General features: G+C 40.6%; 1 protein-coding gene across 1 annotated transcript; it reads left to right on the top strand.

Annotated features, from left to right (window-relative positions):
- The first annotated feature begins 15,100 nt into the window (after positions 1-15,100).
- Positions 15,101-18,669, top strand: SNAI2 (snail family transcriptional repressor 2). The gene is made up of 3 exons (XM_049854569.1): positions 15,101-15,356; positions 16,052-16,597; positions 17,492-18,669. The coding sequence occupies exons 1-3, from the start codon at positions 15,278-15,280 to the stop codon at positions 17,671-17,673; spliced, it is 807 nt and encodes a 268-aa protein (XP_049710526.1). The 5' UTR covers positions 15,101-15,277; the 3' UTR covers positions 17,674-18,669.
- Positions 18,670-20,565: the final 1,896 nt, after the last annotated feature.

The following is a 20,565-nucleotide window of genomic DNA, read 5'->3' as shown; positions in this document are numbered from 1 at the left end:
CAACGTCTGCTGTTCTCAGCATTCTTCAGCACAGTATGTGGCCGAGGTTCTGAAAGTGTGTGGATTTAGGATGAAAACCAGAGTAACCCCACAGAGCAACCTCACAGGCATTTAGCTGCATCACTTTGGGGTCTGGGGACACAATAGGACAGAATTTTACCAGAGTTTGAAATAGAAAACCACACCATCTCCTCATCTTGATTTCTTTAAAGACCTTCAAGGAAAGTTTGAAGAAGCTGATCAATACTTTTTCAAATAAAAGGCAGTCTGCCATATGGCACCATGGAACTATCTGTTAGGACGTTGTACTAGAAGTCTAACCTTTTGGATCTAACATTCTGTGATGTAAGAAGGCCCAGATGCTGAGCAAGACACTCCTTACCCAATCTGGGTTATAATAAATGGGACATGTTGACTAGCTCTTGCAGGTGCCTCCCAGTTCTAACATTCTATGATTTTATCCATTTCAGGTTCCTGATAAAACTCATAACCACTTTGGACTTTCTGAAGTACAGTGTAGGATCTGGACCCTCACTTGCTCAGCATCAGTGTAATTCTAAAGACTCAAAAGAACATGAGGGTCTTGAGATTATTCTCCCACTTCGTTTATAACCACCTGTGAATAATTTCATAGTATCTCCAGCATTCTATTTGAAAGGAAAGGGCTGAATTCCAACCCCCTCAATAGAGCTTGAGTTTGTATGAGGGGTGGGGACCAGTGATACTAGGGAAGCTATTTTGTTGTGTGCCATTGAGTCAATTCCAACTATAGAGGCCCTATAAAACAGAGTAGAGCTGCCCCATAGGGTTTCCAAGGAGCGGCTGGTGGATTTGAACTGCTGACTTTTTGGTTAGCAGCTTGAGCTCTTAGCCACTTCATCCACCAGGGATCCAGGAAAGATATGGGGGAAAGGAATGCCCCATCTGGGAATGCACAGTGACCAGGGCATCCAACACACAGCCTCCAATAGGGTATATCCTCTGCAAGCACCAGGCACCTCTCACTACTGCAAGCATTACCTGAACAACCACGTCTGCTATTAGCTAACCTGGACTGCCAACTTATTTTCCAGCTGGGCAACGAGGGCACATTCCCTTAGCGCTGGCTGTAAGTTTGTATCCAGGACAAGAGCACTAGCATTTGAAGACAAGTGAGCTCAATGTCTTTCCCATAATTACCCTGGTGTATGTTTTAAAATGCAGGCCAAAAGCACTTTTAGAAAAGGTCATTCTACGTGTGTGTGTTTTTTAAAACAGCTACACTATAATTTAAGAAAATTCCCACTTTGATAAATCACAGCATTCAAGATGATGTTTTTATCTGGGGAACAAAACATAGTGTGAACCAAAATAGCTATGAGGGTCTGCCACCTCTGTCTCTTGACCTCTTTGCTGGGGTCTTTGTTAGTGGGTGGTGTGACTGGGTTTGATCAACTGGTGATGGAGAAAAGTGACCAAGTGCAAGCTGATGCCTGAGAGCTCCCATTAGCCTCTGTCCTGAGTGACCTGAAATAGGCATGTTTTGAGAAAATGATCTACCAAGTTGATCAAGATCTAAATTAGGGAGATGATCATAAGTGTGGCATAATTTACACGCTGATTCTTTACAATGTCTTAGACAGTTTCACAGTCTCCTGTGTTAAAGAATTTTGAATTGACCTGGGGGGAGGGGCGACGCGGCTGGCGGGAGAAGAAGTCACCGGGAGGCATTGACTGGTTTTGGAGCCGGGAGTGCAGCGTCCCAGCTGGGGAACCTTGATGCTGTGCTTTGGACTGGCAGCGGAGGAACTGACCGCGGCTTCTGAGACAGCCCAAGCACGGGATGCAGGCCTTACGCTCGGGGGCAATCTCTACCCAGCCAGCTCACACAGGCAACGCGCCCCTCGGGAATCTCAGATAAAATAGTCATCCCAAGCAAGATAAATAACTTTGTCTATATTCCGGGGTGCTACTCTCTCCTGTTTTTCGGAACACTCCCCTCCTTTTCCCAGGTGGCTTCATTAACATTGGAATTTCCTGAGCCAGAAGAAGAACTGCTCCGTGGTTTTTCTTTTCCTTTTCTTTCTTTCTTTCTTCTTCTTTTTTTTTTTTTGGTCTTTTCCTAACCCATTCTTCTGGCCTGAGAGAAGCAATCACAAAAAACCCAGGGACCAAAAATCCTTCCCTAATTGGACTAAAAACACAGAACCAGGTCCAGCCAAGCATATGTGATCCACAGTCTTGGGCTTTCATCCCTACAGGGAACAAGGTGGCTATTATAATGCAAAGGCATTTCTGATAGGGATCTGACTGCATTTGTTTTAGCAGACTTACTGGAAAGACAAGTTTCCCAGGTCTGATATCTCTGCTTATTCAACAGAGCCCTCACTGACTCACAACAGGGAACTGAGGGCTGAAGCTCCCCCCAGACCACCTAGCCTCCTGCCTGAGGGGTCTAAGGAGGGTGACACCTACCAATCTGTAGAGGTACTTGCATTGGGGGCTGAAGGTACAGCTGCAGAGCCCACCCACCAAGGTGCTTTAGGAATAGAGAGACACCTACCTCACTGACACTTGGGGGAAGCCTGTCAGCATCCTGCCCCCCCTGGAGTGTGAACCCCTGCTGCTACTAGAATCTGGTGCACACAACTATCACCACTACTTCTCAAGGTGCTTAGGTGACAGTGTGCATCACACACTTGACCCAAAATCAGATTCTACTCAAGAATAGTGAATGGACTCAGGCATATATATCTGGTAACAGCCCAAACCAGCTGGTAATAGGTCATAAGTGACTCAAGGGCTACAACAATCAAGACAGCGCAATCTAGTAGCCCATCCACGTATATTGAAACAAAACAAAACAAGATAAGACTCAGTGAGCAAACATAAAATAAATCATTACAATATCTTATAGATGGCTCAGAGACAGCAGTCAATATCAAACCACATAAAGAAGCAGAACATGACTGCTTCTACAACTCCCCAAATTAAAGAATCAAAATCTTTCCCAAATGAAGATACAATCCTGGAATTACCAAATACAGAATATAAAAAACTAATTTACAGAATGCTTCAAGACATCAGGGATGATATCAGAAATGAAATAAGGCAAGCCACAGAAAAAGCCAAGGAACACACTGAGAAAGCAGTCTAAGAACTCAAAAAGATTATTCAAGAACATAGTGGAAAAATTAATAAGTTGCAAGAATCCATAGAGAGACAGCATTCAGAAATCCAGAAGATTAACAATAAAGTTACAGAATTAGACAACGCAATAGGAAGTCAGAGGAGCAGACTCGAGCAATTAGAATGCAGAGTGGGAAATCTGGAGGACCAGGGAATTAACACCAGTATAGCTGAAAAAAAATCAGATAAAAGAATTAAAAAAATGAAGAAACCCTAAGAATCATGTGGGACTCTATCAAGAAGGATAACTTGCGTGTGATTGGAGTACCAGAACAGGGAGGGATAACAGAAAACACAGACAGAATAGTTGAAGATTTCCTGGCAGAAAACTTCCCTGACATCATGAAAGATGAAAGGATATCTATCCAAGATGCTCATTGAACCCCATTTCAGATTGATTCAAAAACAAAAACACCAAGACATATTATCATCAAACTTGCCAAAACCAAAGATAAAGAGAAAATTTTAAAGCAACCAGGGATAAAAGAAAGGTCTCCTACAAGTGAGAATCAATAAGAATAAGTTCAGACTACTCAGCAGAAACCATGCAGGCAAGAGGACAATGGGATGACGTATACAGAGCACTGAAGGAGAAAAACTGCCAGCCAAGGATCATATATCCAGCAAAACTCTCTCTGAAATATGAAGGTGAAATTAAGATATTTACAGATAAACACAAGTTAGAGAATTTGCAAAGACCAAACCAAAGCTACAAGAAGTACTAAAGGAAATTGGTCAGAAAACTAATAATATCAGATACCAGCACAACACAAGGTCACAGAACAGAACATCCTGATATCAACTCAAATAGGGAAATCACAAAAACAAATTAAGATTAATTAAAAAAAAAAATGCCCAAAACAGGGAAACTTTGAAGTCAATATGTAAAAGGTCACAATAATCAAAAAGAGGGACTAAACACAGGTGGCATAGAACTGCCATATGGAGAGGGATACAAGGCGATATAGGACAATACAAGTTAAGTTTTTACTTAGAAAAATAGGGGTAAATATTAAGGTAACCACAAAGAGGTCTAACAACTTCATAACTCAAAATAAAAACCAAGAAAAACGTAACGACTCAGCAAACATAAAGTCAAATACTATGAAAATGAGGAACACACAATTTACAAAGAAAAACGTCTCAGCACAAAAAAGCAAGTGGAAAAATGAAATTGTCAACAACACACATAAAAAGGCATCAAATTGACAACACTAAACACATACTTATCTATAATTACGCTGAATGTAAAAGGACTAAACGCACCAATAAAGAGACAGAGAGCCTCGGACTGGATAAAGAAACACGATCCATCTATATGCTGCCTACAAGAGACACATCTTAGACTTAGAGACACAAACAAACTAAAACTCAAAGGATGGAAAAAAATATATCAAGCAAACAATAAGCAAAAAAGAAGAGGAGTAGCAATATTAATTTCTGACAAAATAGGCTTTAAAGTTAAATCCGCCACAAAGGATAAAGAAGGACACTACATAATGATGAAAGGGAAAATTGACCAGGAAGATATAAACATATTAAATATTTATGCACCCAATGACAGGGCTGCAAGATACATAAATCAAATTTTAACAGAACTGAAAAGTGAGATAGGCACCTCCACAATTATAGTAGGAGACTTCAACACACCACTTTCGGAGAAGGACAGGACATCCAGTAAGAAGATAAATAGAGACACGGAAGACCTAATTACTACAATCAACCAACTTGACCTCATTGACTTATACAGAACTCTCCACCCAACTGCTGCAAAGTATACTTTTTTTTTCTAGGGCACATGGAACATTCTCTAGAATAGACCACATATTAGGTCATAAAACAAACCTTTGCAGAACCCAAAACATCGAAATATTTCAAAGCATCTTCTCAGACGACAAGGCCATAAAAGTAGAAATGAATTACAAAAAAAGTAGGGAAAAGAAATCAAATACTTGGAAACTGAACAACACCCTCCTCAAAAAAGACTGGGTAATAGAAGACATTAAGGAGGGAATAAAGAAATTCATAGATTGCAACGAGAATGAAAACACTTCCTATCAAAACCTCTGGGACACAGCAAAAGCAGTGCTCAGAGGTCAATACATGCACACATACAAAAAGAAGAAAGAGCCCAAATCAGAGAACTGTCCCTACAACTTGAACAAATAGAAAGTGAGCAACAAAAGAATCCATCAGGCACCAGAAGAAAACAAATAATAAAAATTAGAGCTGAACTAAATGAATTAGAGAATAGAAAAACAATTGAAAGAATTAACAAAGCCAAAAGCTGGTTCTTTGAAAAAATTAACAAAATTGATAAACCATTGGCCAGACTGACTAAGAAATACAGGAAAGGAAACAAATAACCCGAATAAGGAATGAGATGGGCGACATCTCAACAGACCCAACTGAAATTAAAAGAATCATATCAGATTATTATGAAAAATTGTACTCTAACAAATTTGCAAACCTAGAAGAAATGGATGAATTCCTGGAAAAACACTACCTACCTAAACTAACACAATCAGAAGTGGAACAACTAAATAGACCCATAACAAAAAAAGAGATTGAAACGGTAATCAAAAAACTCCCAACAAAAAAAAGCCCTGGCCCAGATGGCTTTACTGCAGTGTTCTACCAAACTTTCAGAGAAGAGTTAACACCACTACTACTAAAGGTATTTCAAAGCATAGAAAATGATGGAATACTACCTAACTCATTCTATGAAGCCACCATTTCCCTGATACCAAAACCAGGTATAGACATCACAAAAAAGAGAAAATTACACACTTATATCCCTCAGGAACATAGATGCAAAAATCCTCAACAAAATCTTAGCCAATAGAATTCAACAACATATCAAAAAAATAATCCACCATGACCAAGTGGGATTTAGACCAGATTTTTTTTTTTTTATGCAAGGCTGGTTTAATATTAGAAAAACCATTAATGTAATCCACCATATAAATAAAAGACAAAAACCACATGATCTTATCAATTGATGCACAAAAGGCATTTGACAAAGTCCAACACCCATTTATGATAAAAACTCTCACCAAAATAGGAATTGAAGGAAAATTCCTCAACATAATAAGGGGCATCTATACAAAGCCAACAGCCAACATCACTCTAACGGGAGAGAGCCTGAAAGCATTTCCCTTAAGAACAGGAACCAGACAAGGATGCCCTTTATCACTGCTCTTATTCAACATTGGGCTAGAGGTCCTAGCCAGAGCAATTAGGCTAGACGAAGAAATAAAGGGCATCCAGATTGGCAAGGAGGAAGTAAAATTATCTCTATTTGCAGATGACATGATCTTATACACAGAAAACCCTAAGGAATCCTCCAGAAAACTACTGAAACTAATAGAAGAGTTTGGCAGAGTCTCAGGTTATAAGATAAACATACAAAAATTACTTGGATTCCTCTACATCAACAAAAAGAACATCGAAGAGGAAATCACCAAATCAATACCATTCACAGTAGCCCCCAAGAAGATAAAATACTTAGGAATAAATCTTACCAAAGATGTAAAAGACCTATACAAAGAAAACTACAAAGTACCACTACAAGAAACTAAAAAGGACCTACTTAAGTGGAAAAACATACCTTGCTCATGGATAGGAAGACTTAACATAGTAAAAATGTCTATTCTACCAAAAGCCATCTACACATACAATGCACTTCCGATCCAAATTCCAATGTCATTTTTTAATGTGATGGAGAAACAAATCACCAACTTCATATGGAAGGGAAAGAAGCCTCGGATAAGTAAAGCATTACTGAAAAAGAAGAAGAAAGTGGGAGGCCTCACTCTACCTGAGTTCAGAACCTATTATACAGCCACAGTGGTCAAAACAGCCTGGTACTGGTACAACAACAGGCACATAGACCAATGGAACAGAATTGAGAACCCAGATATAAATCCATCCACATATGAGCAGCGGGTATTTGACAAGGCCCAGTGTCAGTTAATTGGGGAAAAGACAGTCTTTGTAACAGATGGTGCTGGCATAACTGGATATCCGTTAGCAAAAAAATGAAACAGGACCCATACCTCACACCATGCACAAAAACTAACTCCAAGTGGATCAAAGACCTAAACATAAAGACTAAAATGATAAAGATCATGGAAGAAAAAATAGGGACAACATTAGAAGCCCTAATACAAGGCATAAACAGAATACAAAACATTACCAAAAATGACGAACAGAAACCAGATAACTGGGAGCTCCTAAAAATCAAACACCTATGATCATCTAAAGACTTCACCAAAAGAGTAAAAAGACCACCTACAGACTGGGAAAGAATTTTCAGCTATGACATCTCCGACCAGCACCTGATCTCTAAAATCTATATGATTCTGTCAAAACTCAACCACAAAAAGACAAACAACCCAATCAAGAAGTGGGCAAAGGAGATGAACACGCACTTCACTAAAGAAGATATTCAGGCAGCTAACAGATACATGAGAAAATGCTCTCGATCATTAGCCATTAGAGAAATGCAAATTAAAACTATGATGAAATTCCATCTCACTCCAACAAGGCTGGCATTAATCCAAAAAACACAAAATAATAAACGTTGAAGAGGCTGAGGAGGGATTGGAACTCTTATACACTGCTGGTGGGAATGTCAAATGGTACAACCACTTTGGAAATCTATCTGGCGTTATCTTAAACAGTTAGGAATAGAACTACCATACAACCCAGGAATCCCACTCCTCGGAATATACCCTAGAGAAACAAGAGCCTTCACACAAACAGATATATGCACACCCATGTTTATTGCAGCTCTGTTTACAATAGCAAAAAGCTGGAAGCAACCAAGGTGTCCATCAACGGATGAATGGTTAAATAAATTATGATATATTCACAGAATGAAATACTACACATCGATAAAGAACAGTGACAAATCTGTGAAACATTTCATAACATGGAGGAACCTGGAAGGCATTATGCTGAGCGAAATTAGTCAGAGGCAAAAGGACAAATATTGTATACGACCACTATTATAAGATCTTGAGAAGTAGTATAAACTGAGAAGAACACATACTTTTGTGATTACGGGGTCGGGGGAGGGAGGGAGGGTGGGAGAGGGTTTCTTACTGGTTAGTTAGTGGACAAGAACTGCTTTAGGTGAAGAGAAGGACAATACTCAATGCAGGGAAGGTCAGCTCAACTGGACTGGACCAAAAGCAAAGAAGTTTCCGGGATAAATTGAGTGCTTCAAAGGTCAGCGGAGCATGGGCGGGGGTTTGGGGGCCATGGTTTAAGGGGACTTCTAAGTCAATTGGCAAAATAATACTATTATGAAAACATTCTGCATCCCACTTTGAAATGTGGCGTCTGGGGTCTTAAATGCTAACAAGCGGTCATCTAAGATGCATCAATTGGTCTCAACCCACCTGGATCAAAGGAGAATGAAGAACACCAAGGTCACACGATAACAATGAGCCCAAGAGACAGAAAGGGCCACATGAACCAGAGACTTACATCATCCTGAGACCAGAAGAACTAGTTGGTGCCTGGCCACAATCGATGACTGCCCTGACAGGGAGCAGGAGATTAGTGGGATGCAGACCCCAAATTCTCACAAAAAGACCATACTTAATGGTCTGACTGAGACTAGAAGAATCCCGGCGGCCATGGTCCCAAACCTTCTGTTGGCCCAGGACAGGAACCATTCCGGAAGACAACTCATCAGACATGGAAGGGACTGGACAGTGGGTAGGAGAGAGATGCTGATGAAGAGTGAGCTCTTTGTATCAGGTGGACACTTGAGACTGTGTTGGCATCTCCTGTCTGGAGGGGGGATGGGAGGGTAGAGAGGGTTGAGAGCTGGCAAAATTGTCATGAAAGGAGAGACTGGAAGGGCTGACTCATTAGGGGGGAGAGAAAGTGGGAGTACGGAGTAAGGTGTGTATAAACTTATATGTGACTGACTGACTTGATTTGTAAATGTTCACTTGAAGCTCAATAAAAATTAAAAAAAGAAAAAGAATTTTGAATTTGGTAACCAGATAGAAGTGCTGATGGCGCATATCTGAGGCAAGAACGAGATGAGGATGGTAGGGGAAGGCATCTATGACTCTGGAATCCTTGTGAACAGATCTATCAACTCTCATGTGAACTGGACACCTACACAGGTCTCCGCAGAGGGTCGAGTTTGACAGGCTGGAACCCTATTCACTGAGGATGTGTTCTGCCTCAGGAAGCTCCCCTCCTCAAGTCCTCCCTGTACATGAACACAGACCAGCCTGCTCCACAGGCTGACCAGGCCATCTCCTCATGTACAAACAAAAGGAGGTATATGCTGGGCAAGGTAGTCTCCTCACATGCACTCCCAAACGTGAGCAGAGAGAGAAGGAACATCTCAGACCACGGAACTTCCCCATTTTATTAATGGGCTTACTTTTCCTCATGTAACTCCATTAAGATGGAGGCAACAACAGCCACCACGTCCAGTTTTGAGAAACCGTGTGATGTTTATAGAGTAAGAATTAATGATCATATCCTTGTGGTAGACCAAAAGGCGATGGTGGCTACTGGGCTGGACATTTAGGAGTCTTCTCCAGGGTCTCCCAGCACCACTCCCAACATCTGAAGTCAATGGCATTGAGTTTGAAACAATGTGACCCCCATGGGCAAAAGACAAAAGGGAGGCACAGAGAAGCAGGGCAATGGTGAGTGGCGTAATGGGATGGTGAGGCAGACAGAATCCCCCACTCTCGTCCACCCCTGCCATAGATTAGAAACTCTGTACGTGAATGTACTCTGATGGGGAAAGAAGTGCCAAGTCAAGTTTTCAAAGAGTGTGTTTTACAGTTAGTCACGAGTCTAAATCACCCTTAAAATAATGTTAGAGCAGAGTGGTGAAACAGGTAGCATTTGAAATTAAATAAGTCCAAATTCAAATCCCACCTCTACCTGTTCCTCACTAGGAGTATGATATGGTCAAGATATTTCTTTTTGTCTTCATTTCTACATCTGTAAGCAAGGCTAATAATATCTACCTCAAAGGATTTACAACTTTGGGGGAATTAAATGAAATAATGTGTGTGACGTGCTGAATACAGTAGCCAGCACTCGTGAAATATATAAGAATGGTAGCTTTTATCTCATGACCTGTAGGACCACAGATTGCCTGGCAAGGTGTCTCCCTTACCCTGCTTGAGCAAACCACGGCAGTGTAGCAGAGAAAAACAACTGTGTGCAAAATCCCCAGAGGCAGATAGATATGAGCAGAGATCTTCATTTCATCACTTTCTTTCCTTCTGAATGACACTGTCATTCTTGCAGATCATTGTGGGGGTATAGGAAATAAATTACGTGAGGTGCTTACTAAGTTTTGACTATAACTTTAGTTATTTTTGCCAACTTCTTTCTTTATTACTGCATAGACTGATAAAAAAAAAAAAAAAAGACTGATGGACATTACAAATTCCCCTTACTCACCTATCTTATAAAGCCAACACAATTTGTTCTATAAATGGTACACATATTTCTACAAACACAAAGGATTCATGTTTAGTTAAAAATAAATTAATCTGTTCAAAAATATAAATAGTCTTATTCTGAAATTAGGGCAATTACAAAATGAAATCAGGGTGATGCTCTTTGATGGACGAACCATCCATCTCCCACTAGGTGGCAGACCTTGCTAAAAAGTTATAGAAAAGAGAAAAAGAAACCGGTGAGTCTCCCAAAGTCGCTCAATAGGTGTCTCTTTGCAACCACGTATCTCTGAGCTGTGGTATCAAACTAATGAAAAATTCAACATTTTCTAAAGTCTTTCTTGCTCATGTCACAGATAAGATCTTCAAGACTTCCACAAGGTACAAAAGAGAACACTGAAAAGATATTCATCTTTACCTTGCATGCGCCCTAACCATATTATATCCACACAAAAGGAAATGAGATTACAAAAACACAACTAGGAATAAGATCCTGAACACTAGTGATTTGGCACAAGACAAATCTCATTACAGTGCTGCTCCCATGTTGCACAAGGTTTTCTGTTTGAAATGATCTTAAATATTTACTGATCATCTATGTTGGTAGTTATTCAGCTAATTTCAGACTGACGCAGAAGACTAGTGACATCATTTGCCTGGTGGATATGGCCCTGAGGAAGCACAGGAAATAATGGAAATTCCTAAGAAGTGGACAGAATCCTGACATCATATTTACTGCTATTGTTTTTCACCCCAATTTATATATCTATATGAGTGTGTGTGTGTATAGATATATACATAATTAGGTATGTCTGTACACAGTACATATATAGATTTATATACAAATACAGACAGATTTTATACACATATACACACATATCTGCTCATGCTTGGATGAGTTATGTAGTTTTAGCTGCTGAGTTCCTTGCTCACTGGCATCGCCTCACCATCACTGCGTATGCTGAGGTAGTCATACATTGACATGTTGACCATGTATGTGAGTTCTACCCACAGCCCGAGAGGTACAAGGTTCTTGTTATTAAGCTCAGGGTAGCAACCTATGCATACACTGACAGTTTTCCCTTTTATGTCATGAAATGTTTGTCTATATATCTTTATGAAAAAGATAAATGGAAAGCATGGACACAATTTACAGATTGTGAAACTCAGGTACTAAAAGGAAACATTTATTTCTCCTACACTTTTAGAGGTTAATTTACTTTATCTAAGACTGAATTAAACTATGGATTAAGAATATAGTCTTTATGTCTATCTATATAGACATATACATAGGAGCTAAGGAGCCCTGGTGGTGCAATGGTTAAGTGATTGGCTGCTAACCTGAACGTTGAATGTTCAAACCCACCAGCTGCTCTTCATGAAAGACTGGCCCAGGAGAAACCCCAGCAGGACAGGAGAAGCCTGTGTAGAGGGCTGGTCCACCTGCTGGGGTGCAACTGTGAGGTGGGGGGCAGACTTTTACAAAGTTTTCCACAAATTATCTCAGTCAACTTCTTCAGAAAACAGAGGAACTAAATGATAGTAAAATAACTCACACCAAGGCTCATCGTATTAAAACTCAAGGCAACTGATGAGTTAGATTCTCTAGGCCCTTCACCCCCCATAGAGCCCGCAAAATGATGTCTCAGAGGACAACAAAGTAAAGGACCCTGGGGAGGAAGGGAGGACAAGCCAAAGGAAAGGGCTATCTCTCAAGGCCGGTCCCTCCTTTGGGCCCTGCTAGGAGCCAGGCAGCCTGTTTGGAAGGGCCCACAGACAGCTGTTTCATCTCCCTCCCTTCCTCTCTGCCCTTCTAACTGTAAGAGCCCAAGGGCTGAGGCTGGACTGGGCTTGCCCTGTGTTTGCACATTTTCCAGGCAACTTCACCCTGGCTGGGCTGCAAGGGAAGTAATGTCTCAGGATAGCATTGTTTCCTTGTATGATAAAGTTTCCAATCTGGCTAATCAAGAAACATCAGTTTCTCATCAACCTAGGATTAACTCCTTGCATTAAAAAAAAAAAAAAAATTTGGTTTTGTTTTGCCCATTTTTTATTTTTTAAATCAGTCATTGATGACTTTCTATTTGAAGCATTTAAAACCTGGGGCAGCTGCGCTGTGCAGGGAGAACCTTTCAGTCAGTGACCAAGGCCTCCTTCTTCATCTTGAACCCCTTCCTTCACTGTAGGGAGAGGATCTCTGTCTACAGGGGTGCAGCAGCTGGTCCTTGGGTGTGGCCTTCGTGTCCTGGCCCCTCAGAAACATCTCTGCTGCCTGTCTAAATCATGCCCTTGGTGCTGACCCCACGCAGGCCATGCATCTAACTAGCTACATACACACATGTGTAATAACAGGCCGCATCCACAGTTCTCAGTAAGTGCACACCACCCCGCTACTGCTGTGTGAGGTGTGACTGTGTGCGCTGCCAGGGCACGTGGCTCCAGAGCGTGGACCCTCCTATCCCAACTGTTTTCAAGTGTAGTAAACTACCGTTAAACTTGAAAAAACATTTTAAAGATACACATCTGAGCAGGTTACCTTGTGTTTTAATCACCAGCAAATAAACACTGAGACATTATCTAACACTCTTCACAAGTGTGAACAGACTCTGCAGAGTGAAAGGAAGAATAAAAATACATGACAATTTGTGTTTTCTCAGCTACACTGTATCTCTAACAAAATGTTCCTTTTGCAGGAAATAGGGTGGAAAGGGCAATGAGGACTTCTTTTTCAATAAATCAAGTCCCTAAATCTGAACAAATCATCACAGAAAACAGCAAACTCAGAAAATTCGCTTTGAATTGTGTTCCGGTTTACAAAAAAAAAAAAAAAAAAAAACCGTTACCATCGAGTCGATTCCAAGTCCAGTTTACAATCTTTGGAGAAACAGCTCCTGAACTCACAGTTTCCTGTCTCTTGCAGGCACAGTTCCTTTAACAGAAGGATTCATCTGAACGTCTTTCTCTGTTTGACATTCAAATTAGTGATTTCTGGAAGGGAAAAAAGGGAATCTTTGCAATCAGCTCCTGAAGGCTGCGAGCTCCGCACCCCCTCCCACAAACACACACCCCTGTTTTCTCATCCCAAGATTAAGAAGTTATGCCGCCTGACAATGCGCCTTGCTTTTACAAGTCTTAACACAACCTCTGTTATTTTCTTTTTCACTTTTCTCTTCCAGAACCTGTTGGACACAAGGTTGGGGTGGTCTTCATGTGAATTTGCTCTTTCCTTTGAGCAAAAACTAGGAAGGACAGTCTGAAACGGAGAGGCTTGGAAATACAGTTGAAATTTTACTTTTAAATTGAGCCACTTTAGAGTGGTTTGATTTGATACCATACACAAAATTGAGATTTTTTTTGGCAGTTACTAGACTACCTTCCTAAAACCTTAAACGAGCAGTATTTATAACTGTATTCTGTTAAGTTTTTAACAAGCTGGCAGTTCCTGAGAAACTTATTACTTTTTAAAAATAAACTGGCAGATCCTGAGAATGGGCTGACTTTATGCTGAAGAAAATAGCAATAAGATAAATAATAGAAATGAAATCATTGTCTCTAGAGACCCAAGCAAGCTTTTTATTATTATTATTATTAAAACACACTGATAGATGAAAAGATAAAAGTTCTTGTCAGTTGTATTCGTGAGAGGGCTTCCCATCGTTGCTGATGACGGTTTACCTATGGTTCCTCCTCTCTGGATCCCCTTCCTCACTTTCTGTGGAGCCGTCCAGGTCCTCTGATAACAGGTCTCTGGTGGCGGCGACAGCATTTCTGCTAAGCGCCGTAGCTCACGCGGTGACAAGACGACTTCCCTTCCCGAGGAAGCGCCGTCTCTGGCTCTCTCGGCTGGAGCCTGGGCGGTGGAATGCGTCCCCAGCGCGAGGAGCACGAATGGCACGCAGCCCGTCCCGGCGCAGACCCAGGAGCCCCCAGTGCGCCAGCCTCTGCGCTCCCGGCATTTTGTCTCCTTGGGCACCTCTCATTTTCAAAAGCCCAGAGTTAATTATTTGGTCAATCTACAAGGAAAACCTCCTCCAAATGCCACTTGCAAGTACAGGCTCGGGTTAACACCAGACTCTGACCTGGTATCTGTTCGGCCTCCAGCCCCTTACCCAAAAGAACATTTTGCCCCTTTGTATTCACTTTAAGCCACATCTGGAAGCCCAACCCTCTTGAGACACAAGTCACAGTTGGTATGACTTATCCAGCTCCCAGAGAGCACGACGAGCTGGCAGAGTTAAAAAAGTCAAATTATCTCTCTTGAAAATATTTAAACACTTTTTTCCCTTTCTCCACTGAAATCCCAAAGAACAGCCCATTTTGAAGCAGAATAATTTAGTCTGACAACAGATTCTTCCTCTGTTCACAGCTGTCCCAGAGGGAGGAGCTGAAATCTGAACTGCTCAGCTGTGATTGGATCCTTTTTGTAAAAGAGGAAAAAAAAAAAAAAAAAAAACCCTCCCAGGGAAAACGGGTTCAGTTTGTAAAGGAGCCCCGGCAACTTCAGAGGCGCCGGTCCCTCGCCCCTGCCGCACCTGAGCACGGCCCTCGCCCCGAGCCGGCCGCGATGCTCTAGGGACCGGCGGCGGCTCTGTCCTAGCAGCCGGACCGTTATCCGCGCCAGGGCTACCAGGGACGCCCGACCCACCGGCGAGATGCCGCGCTCCTTCCTGGTCAAGAAGCATTTCAACGCCTCCAAAAAGCCAAATTACAGCGAACTGGACACACACACAGGTAAAAAGAAAAGAAAAAAAAAAATTATGTACATTTTATTTACTTCACTGCTCAAATACTGTTTTGAAAGAGCTAGACGAAACTGTTCCCTTTTAAACAACGAGTTGATGGTCTTTTAGTCCTTTAGGGTAGGTTTTAATTCAAAACTTTTCAAACTTTAACGGACAAGAAAAGCTTCATTTGACTGTTGCCAGCGCATTTCTAAAACGTGTATATATGCCTGAATACATGGAGGATGAGTAACTTACTACGTGAAGTCTGAATTACAGGTATTTTCATGTAAAACGACTTTAAAAAAGTAAAATAGCTTGGTTTACAGATATTTTTGTATTCACAGATGTAAAACATGTAAATAACCCACGCATGAAATGAAAAGTTACTTTTCTACATGTTTGAAAGTACGCTGCAGGTTCTTTACCGCCCATTGGGAAGGTGGAGGCCCTTCCTTGGCTCCGCTCCCCGACAGCAAGCTTTGTATAGCTTAGAGCAGGTGTCAGACTATATGCTCCGTGTACATACATGTGTGCGACAGGCAACAACTCTGTGGGTGCCGGGGTAGAGGAAAGGTTTTACAGATACCCTCCTAAAAGGGCCTCAGTCTCCATTACAAAGTCCGGTAGGTGTGGTCACACAGCTTCTTCATGTGCCGGTTTAATTATTTTCACTGTAATTTTCTTTCCTCTTCTTTACCCTAGTGATTATTTCCCCATATCTCTATGAGAGTTACCCCATGCCAGTCATCCCACAACCAGAGATCCTCAGCTCAGGAGCATACAACCCCATTACCGTGTGGACTACAACCGCTCCATTCCACTCCCCGCTGCCGAATGACCTCTCTCCTCTCTCTGGATATCCCTCAGCCTTGGGGCGAGTGAGTCCTCCTCCTCCATCTGACACCTCCTCCAAGGACCACAGTGGCTCAGAAAGCCCCGTTAGTGATGAAGAGGAAAGAATACAATCCAAGCTTTCAGACCCCCATGCCATTGAAGCTGAAAAGTTTCAGTGCAATTTATGCAATAAGACCTATTCAACTTTTTCCGGGCTGGCCAAACATAAGCAGCTACACTGTGATGCCCAGTCTAGGAAATCCTTCAGCTGTAAATACTGTGACAAGGAGTATGTGAGTCTGGGGGCCCTCAAGATGCACATTCGGACCCACACCTTACCTTGTGTCTGCAAGATCTGTGGCAAAGCGTTTTCCAGACCCTGGCTACTTCAAGGACACATTAGAACTCACACTGGTAAGAGAGAGAAAAAAAAAAAAGATGGGAATGTTGCCTTCCGCTAGAAGGAATCTCTGTGGGGGCTATTGGATTTGAATTAAGTAGTGACACAGTGCCCTTATTGATTGACGTTAATTTATAGCCACTTCCTGACTTTTTTTTTTCCCGACTGCTCTCCACAAGTTATTAGGGCACCAAGTGCTCCAGTTGTAGTTAACAGCCTCTGTTGCAGAGACTGCAAACAACATTTAGACTTTGGAAAGTAGATGCTGGAGGTTTGGTCTCAAAGATCAGTTAGAAAATCAGGAAAGATGTATTTGAATGTGTGCTCTGTGTAATCAGCAAATACAAATGTTACTATCTTAATCAATTGATTTGGTAAATAGATGGAGAGTTTACCTATAGTTTTCTTTTAATCACATTCTGGCTGTGGTATCTAGCAGCCCAGAGCTGGTTGGGCAGATGGAACTGAATTTGTTTTGCTTTTGTTTTTCTTCCTGCTGAATTTTTGATTCTTAGCACAGAATCATCCTCTGGGGAGTGAAGTCATTTATACTTCCTTAGTCACAATGCAGAAAGAGGGAAAAGGGAAAACGTTGGGAAAAGCTCAGCATTTGCTGCACCTGCTGGAGCCGAAAGCTTTTCTAAATGAAAGTCCTAGAACTACATGAACTAATTCTGTAATAATCTTTTGGGTGTGACTTTTTTAAATGCAAAATTCAGATTTGCTTTAAAGGGACATATATTAAAATAGTGATTTTTTACAGGGAATTTTAATCAAGCTTTGCTAATGTTCATTTTTTTTGGCAAAATGTGGTGGATATTTATAAACATTGACTTTATTTTTCCTCTAAAAGCACTGACTTTCTTTTTCATTCTCCCCTCCCCGCCCCCCCCCCCCGCCCCCTGCAGGGGAGAAGCCTTTTTCTTGCCCTCACTGCAACAGGGCGTTTGCAGACAGGTCAAATCTGAGGGCCCATCTGCAGACCCATTCTGATGTAAAGAAATACCAGTGCAAAAACTGCTCCAAAACCTTCTCTCGAATGTCGCTTCTGCACAAACATGAGGAATCAGGCTGCTGTGTAGCACACTGAGTGACGCAATCAATGTTTACTGGGATAGAATTCATTTCTTCACTCCAATTCCAAATGACAGCTAAGAGTCCAAAGGCATTTTCTCTTGTGCTTACTAGCCAAAAAATACACAAACACACACAGCTGAAAATCACGAAATCCATGTGTTTAAAGTTAATCCTTTCCATGTGACGTTTAAAGTTACTATATATTTACTGACAGCTAGATTGAGAGGATAAAAGACAAGGACCTTACTTTCCAAAAATGAAGCAAAAAACACATTGCATTTCTTTGTTTGTTTGTTTTCTGTTTTTTTTTTTTTAACTAAAGAAGAATGCAAGATTTATATTGCTGCCAAATCATTTCAACTGAAGCATTGCTTTGGAATAGAGTTTGTAATAGAATTTCCTGTAGGAAGAGAATATCCCAAACACTATCTCAGGTGCCTTGTAAAGTAATCCAAGTTTACTTCATTACATGTTTGATGTCTGGTTGCCCTGTTAAACTAAGGCCCTTTTTGATTATCTGTAATGCTTTAAACTATATGTTTAAGGGTGGGAAAAAAAGAACAAGAACAAAACAGAAAAGAATGTATTAAAAGTTTTTTTGGGGGGGGATGGGGAGGTTCTTTCTTTCTTTCTTTTTTGCCAGTAAAGAGTATGTGCCTTAGGGGAGGAGAGATAATAAACTTTGGACATTCCTGGTGCATGCTTGATCCATGTCTTATATTTTTTAACGATTTTCTAAACTTAATTAAAAATGGGAATAAGTGCAAGAGAGGATACTTGGGAACTCAGTAACGTTCTTAAGATATTTGAAATGCCTGCAGCAAATGCAATACACTAAACAACACCCCCTTCCAAGTGCCTTTTTCTAATTGTATAAATGATGAGTCAATGTAAATTTGTGTTTATTTTTATATGATTGAATGGGTTTTGTATGAAAGATGTTGTCTATAGCCATGCCTATAAACGAACTGAAGATTTGTAAAATCAATATTTCTTAAAAAAAAATTTAAAGGTCTTTTTTTTTTACAATAAACCTTTTTGATTTAAAATCTATTGTTTGCGTACTATTTTCAGAGACTTTAGTTGCTTTGTGATTAGTACCAAACTCCTACACAAAGTATCCTTTCTTTTGTTAACAAGAGAAAATGCAAATAGTGCTAGGATGCATATTGGATGTTATTTTATAAATGTTAAAAAAAAAAAAGTTAAGTCCTGATAAATTAAACTGCCAGTATTTTTTTCTTTACTCTTAAAATAGCATTGTTACATTCAGAAAGACTCCATCATCATGTAGCTTGTTAGCATGCCCCTTTCATAAAAATTACAGTTTCTGTGTGCTAAAAATATTCACATGATTACTAGTCAAAGATACTTTTTGAAACCTTCTATTGATACTGACAGTATCACGTTGACTTTATGAAAGTAAATTACAATCACTCATTATCACATAAGGCCACCGGGACAGTTTATGATTTTTTAAAGAAATTTCATTTAATGAGATGGAAGAGGAAAAAGTGGAAAATCTGCATGTAAGTCTCAGGGAAAAAATGGATTTACCATAGATTACCAAAGTTGGAAAATGAAACCCTGCAAAAACAACCCACATTTAGCGAGATAAAATAGGTGATAGGCTTGACGGGAGCAGGGCTAAGCAGTGGAGAGTGAAGGTTCCCTTTTGTGGCATCCTGAGTACGTTTGTACGAGTGCCCAGCAAATCCAGTATATTCCTGATAAAACATAACATGACCCCCCACTCCAGGCAGAAGCACGCACTCACTAAGTGCAGGAGTGCTAACTCAGTTATGAGAAGGCATCCCACTATAGCACTGTCACAAACAGCAAAGGCTGTGTTCGAATCCAACCTCCAAACCCGTGATGAGGATAGTTCCTGCTACTGTGGAACAATTCTCTCTGCTTTGCTCCGAACTTGCAGAATTTCATTTTCCTCATAATGCCCTTGTGGTACGAATAAAAGCCAGAACTTGGATCTCAAAGGTGTTAGGTCAGGCATTAGGAGCTGCAGCACTGGTACTATTCCCTTGATCTTCACACACATTCCGCTCTATGCAACACATACATTCATAGCCAACATATAAAAGGGTTTTTTCATTTGACTCAAAAGTATCTTCAATTTAATATTCTGTTTTTTTTTTTCTTTTTTTTTTAATCTTACCTCAGGACATATTTTTTAAAGGCAAAATTCTTTGGAACAGCAATTAATGAACTTGAAAAAAAAGTCTGATAGCTTGATAGGTATAATCTGGAGTTATAAAAAAGCAACTTTAGCTGATCGTATATGGTATAGAAATGATTGCCAAGCAAAAACACTAGAAGTTCCCAGCCAAATATCATGTCGAAATGTTTTGTGAGGGAAAAATATGAATGAGTCAAGCGTTCTTCAAGTGTACTGCTTGGCTGTCTGAGGACCTCATCTACCTTCGCTCACTCACTCCACAACTCATAGCTCCATAGGCAAGTAGCTCCTTGTGTCCAAACCTCAAAAGAGCCAGCATCTTAAAAGGTAGATTGATTCATTGATTTAATTCCATAGTGAAAAATTAATGACAATACTTTTTGTAATATAATCACCTTTGTTCTCATCATTATAATTTAATTCATTCTTAAAATGTTTTACTCTCCTTAAGATATCATAGGTCCTGAATTAAGGTATATCAGATATTAACATGTTCTGTGCATGCAGCTCAGTAACAGAGTGAAAATATTATGGCAACACAAAGATTAAATTCACTATTTTTGACATAGTAAAAGCTAAGAATATACAGTCTTTAATTCCATCCCAGTGCCCAGGAACCTTGAGGGCAGTTACTAAAACACAGATATCATTGTAAGCCAGCAACTACCAACAGCAGTGCATAGGGGTTTCAAGCAAGGGAAACAAGAGAAG

Source organism: Elephas maximus, chromosome 15 (genome assembly GCF_024166365.1).
Source record: "Elephas maximus indicus isolate mEleMax1 chromosome 15, mEleMax1 primary haplotype, whole genome shotgun sequence".
Lineage (NCBI taxonomy): Eukaryota > Metazoa > Chordata > Mammalia > Proboscidea > Elephantidae > Elephas > Elephas maximus.
Note: the sequence above shows the minus strand (reverse complement) of the source record. Positions and strands in the feature narration are given on the sequence as shown.

What these genes read in the sequence shown, in the direction of transcription:
- SNAI2 (XM_049854569.1), top strand. Translation starts at nt 15,278, where the DNA reads ATGCCGCGCTCCTTCCTGGTCAAGAAGCATTTCAACGCCTCCAAAAAG. An exon ending in CGAACTGGACACACACACAG is followed by an intron (nt 15,357 to 16,051) that starts GTAAAAAGAAAA and finishes TCTTTACCCTAG; the next exon opens with TGATTATTTCCCCATATCTC. An exon ending in ACACATTAGAACTCACACTG is followed by an intron (nt 16,598 to 17,491) that starts GTAAGAGAGAGA and finishes CGCCCCCTGCAG; the next exon opens with GGGAGAAGCCTTTTTCTTGC.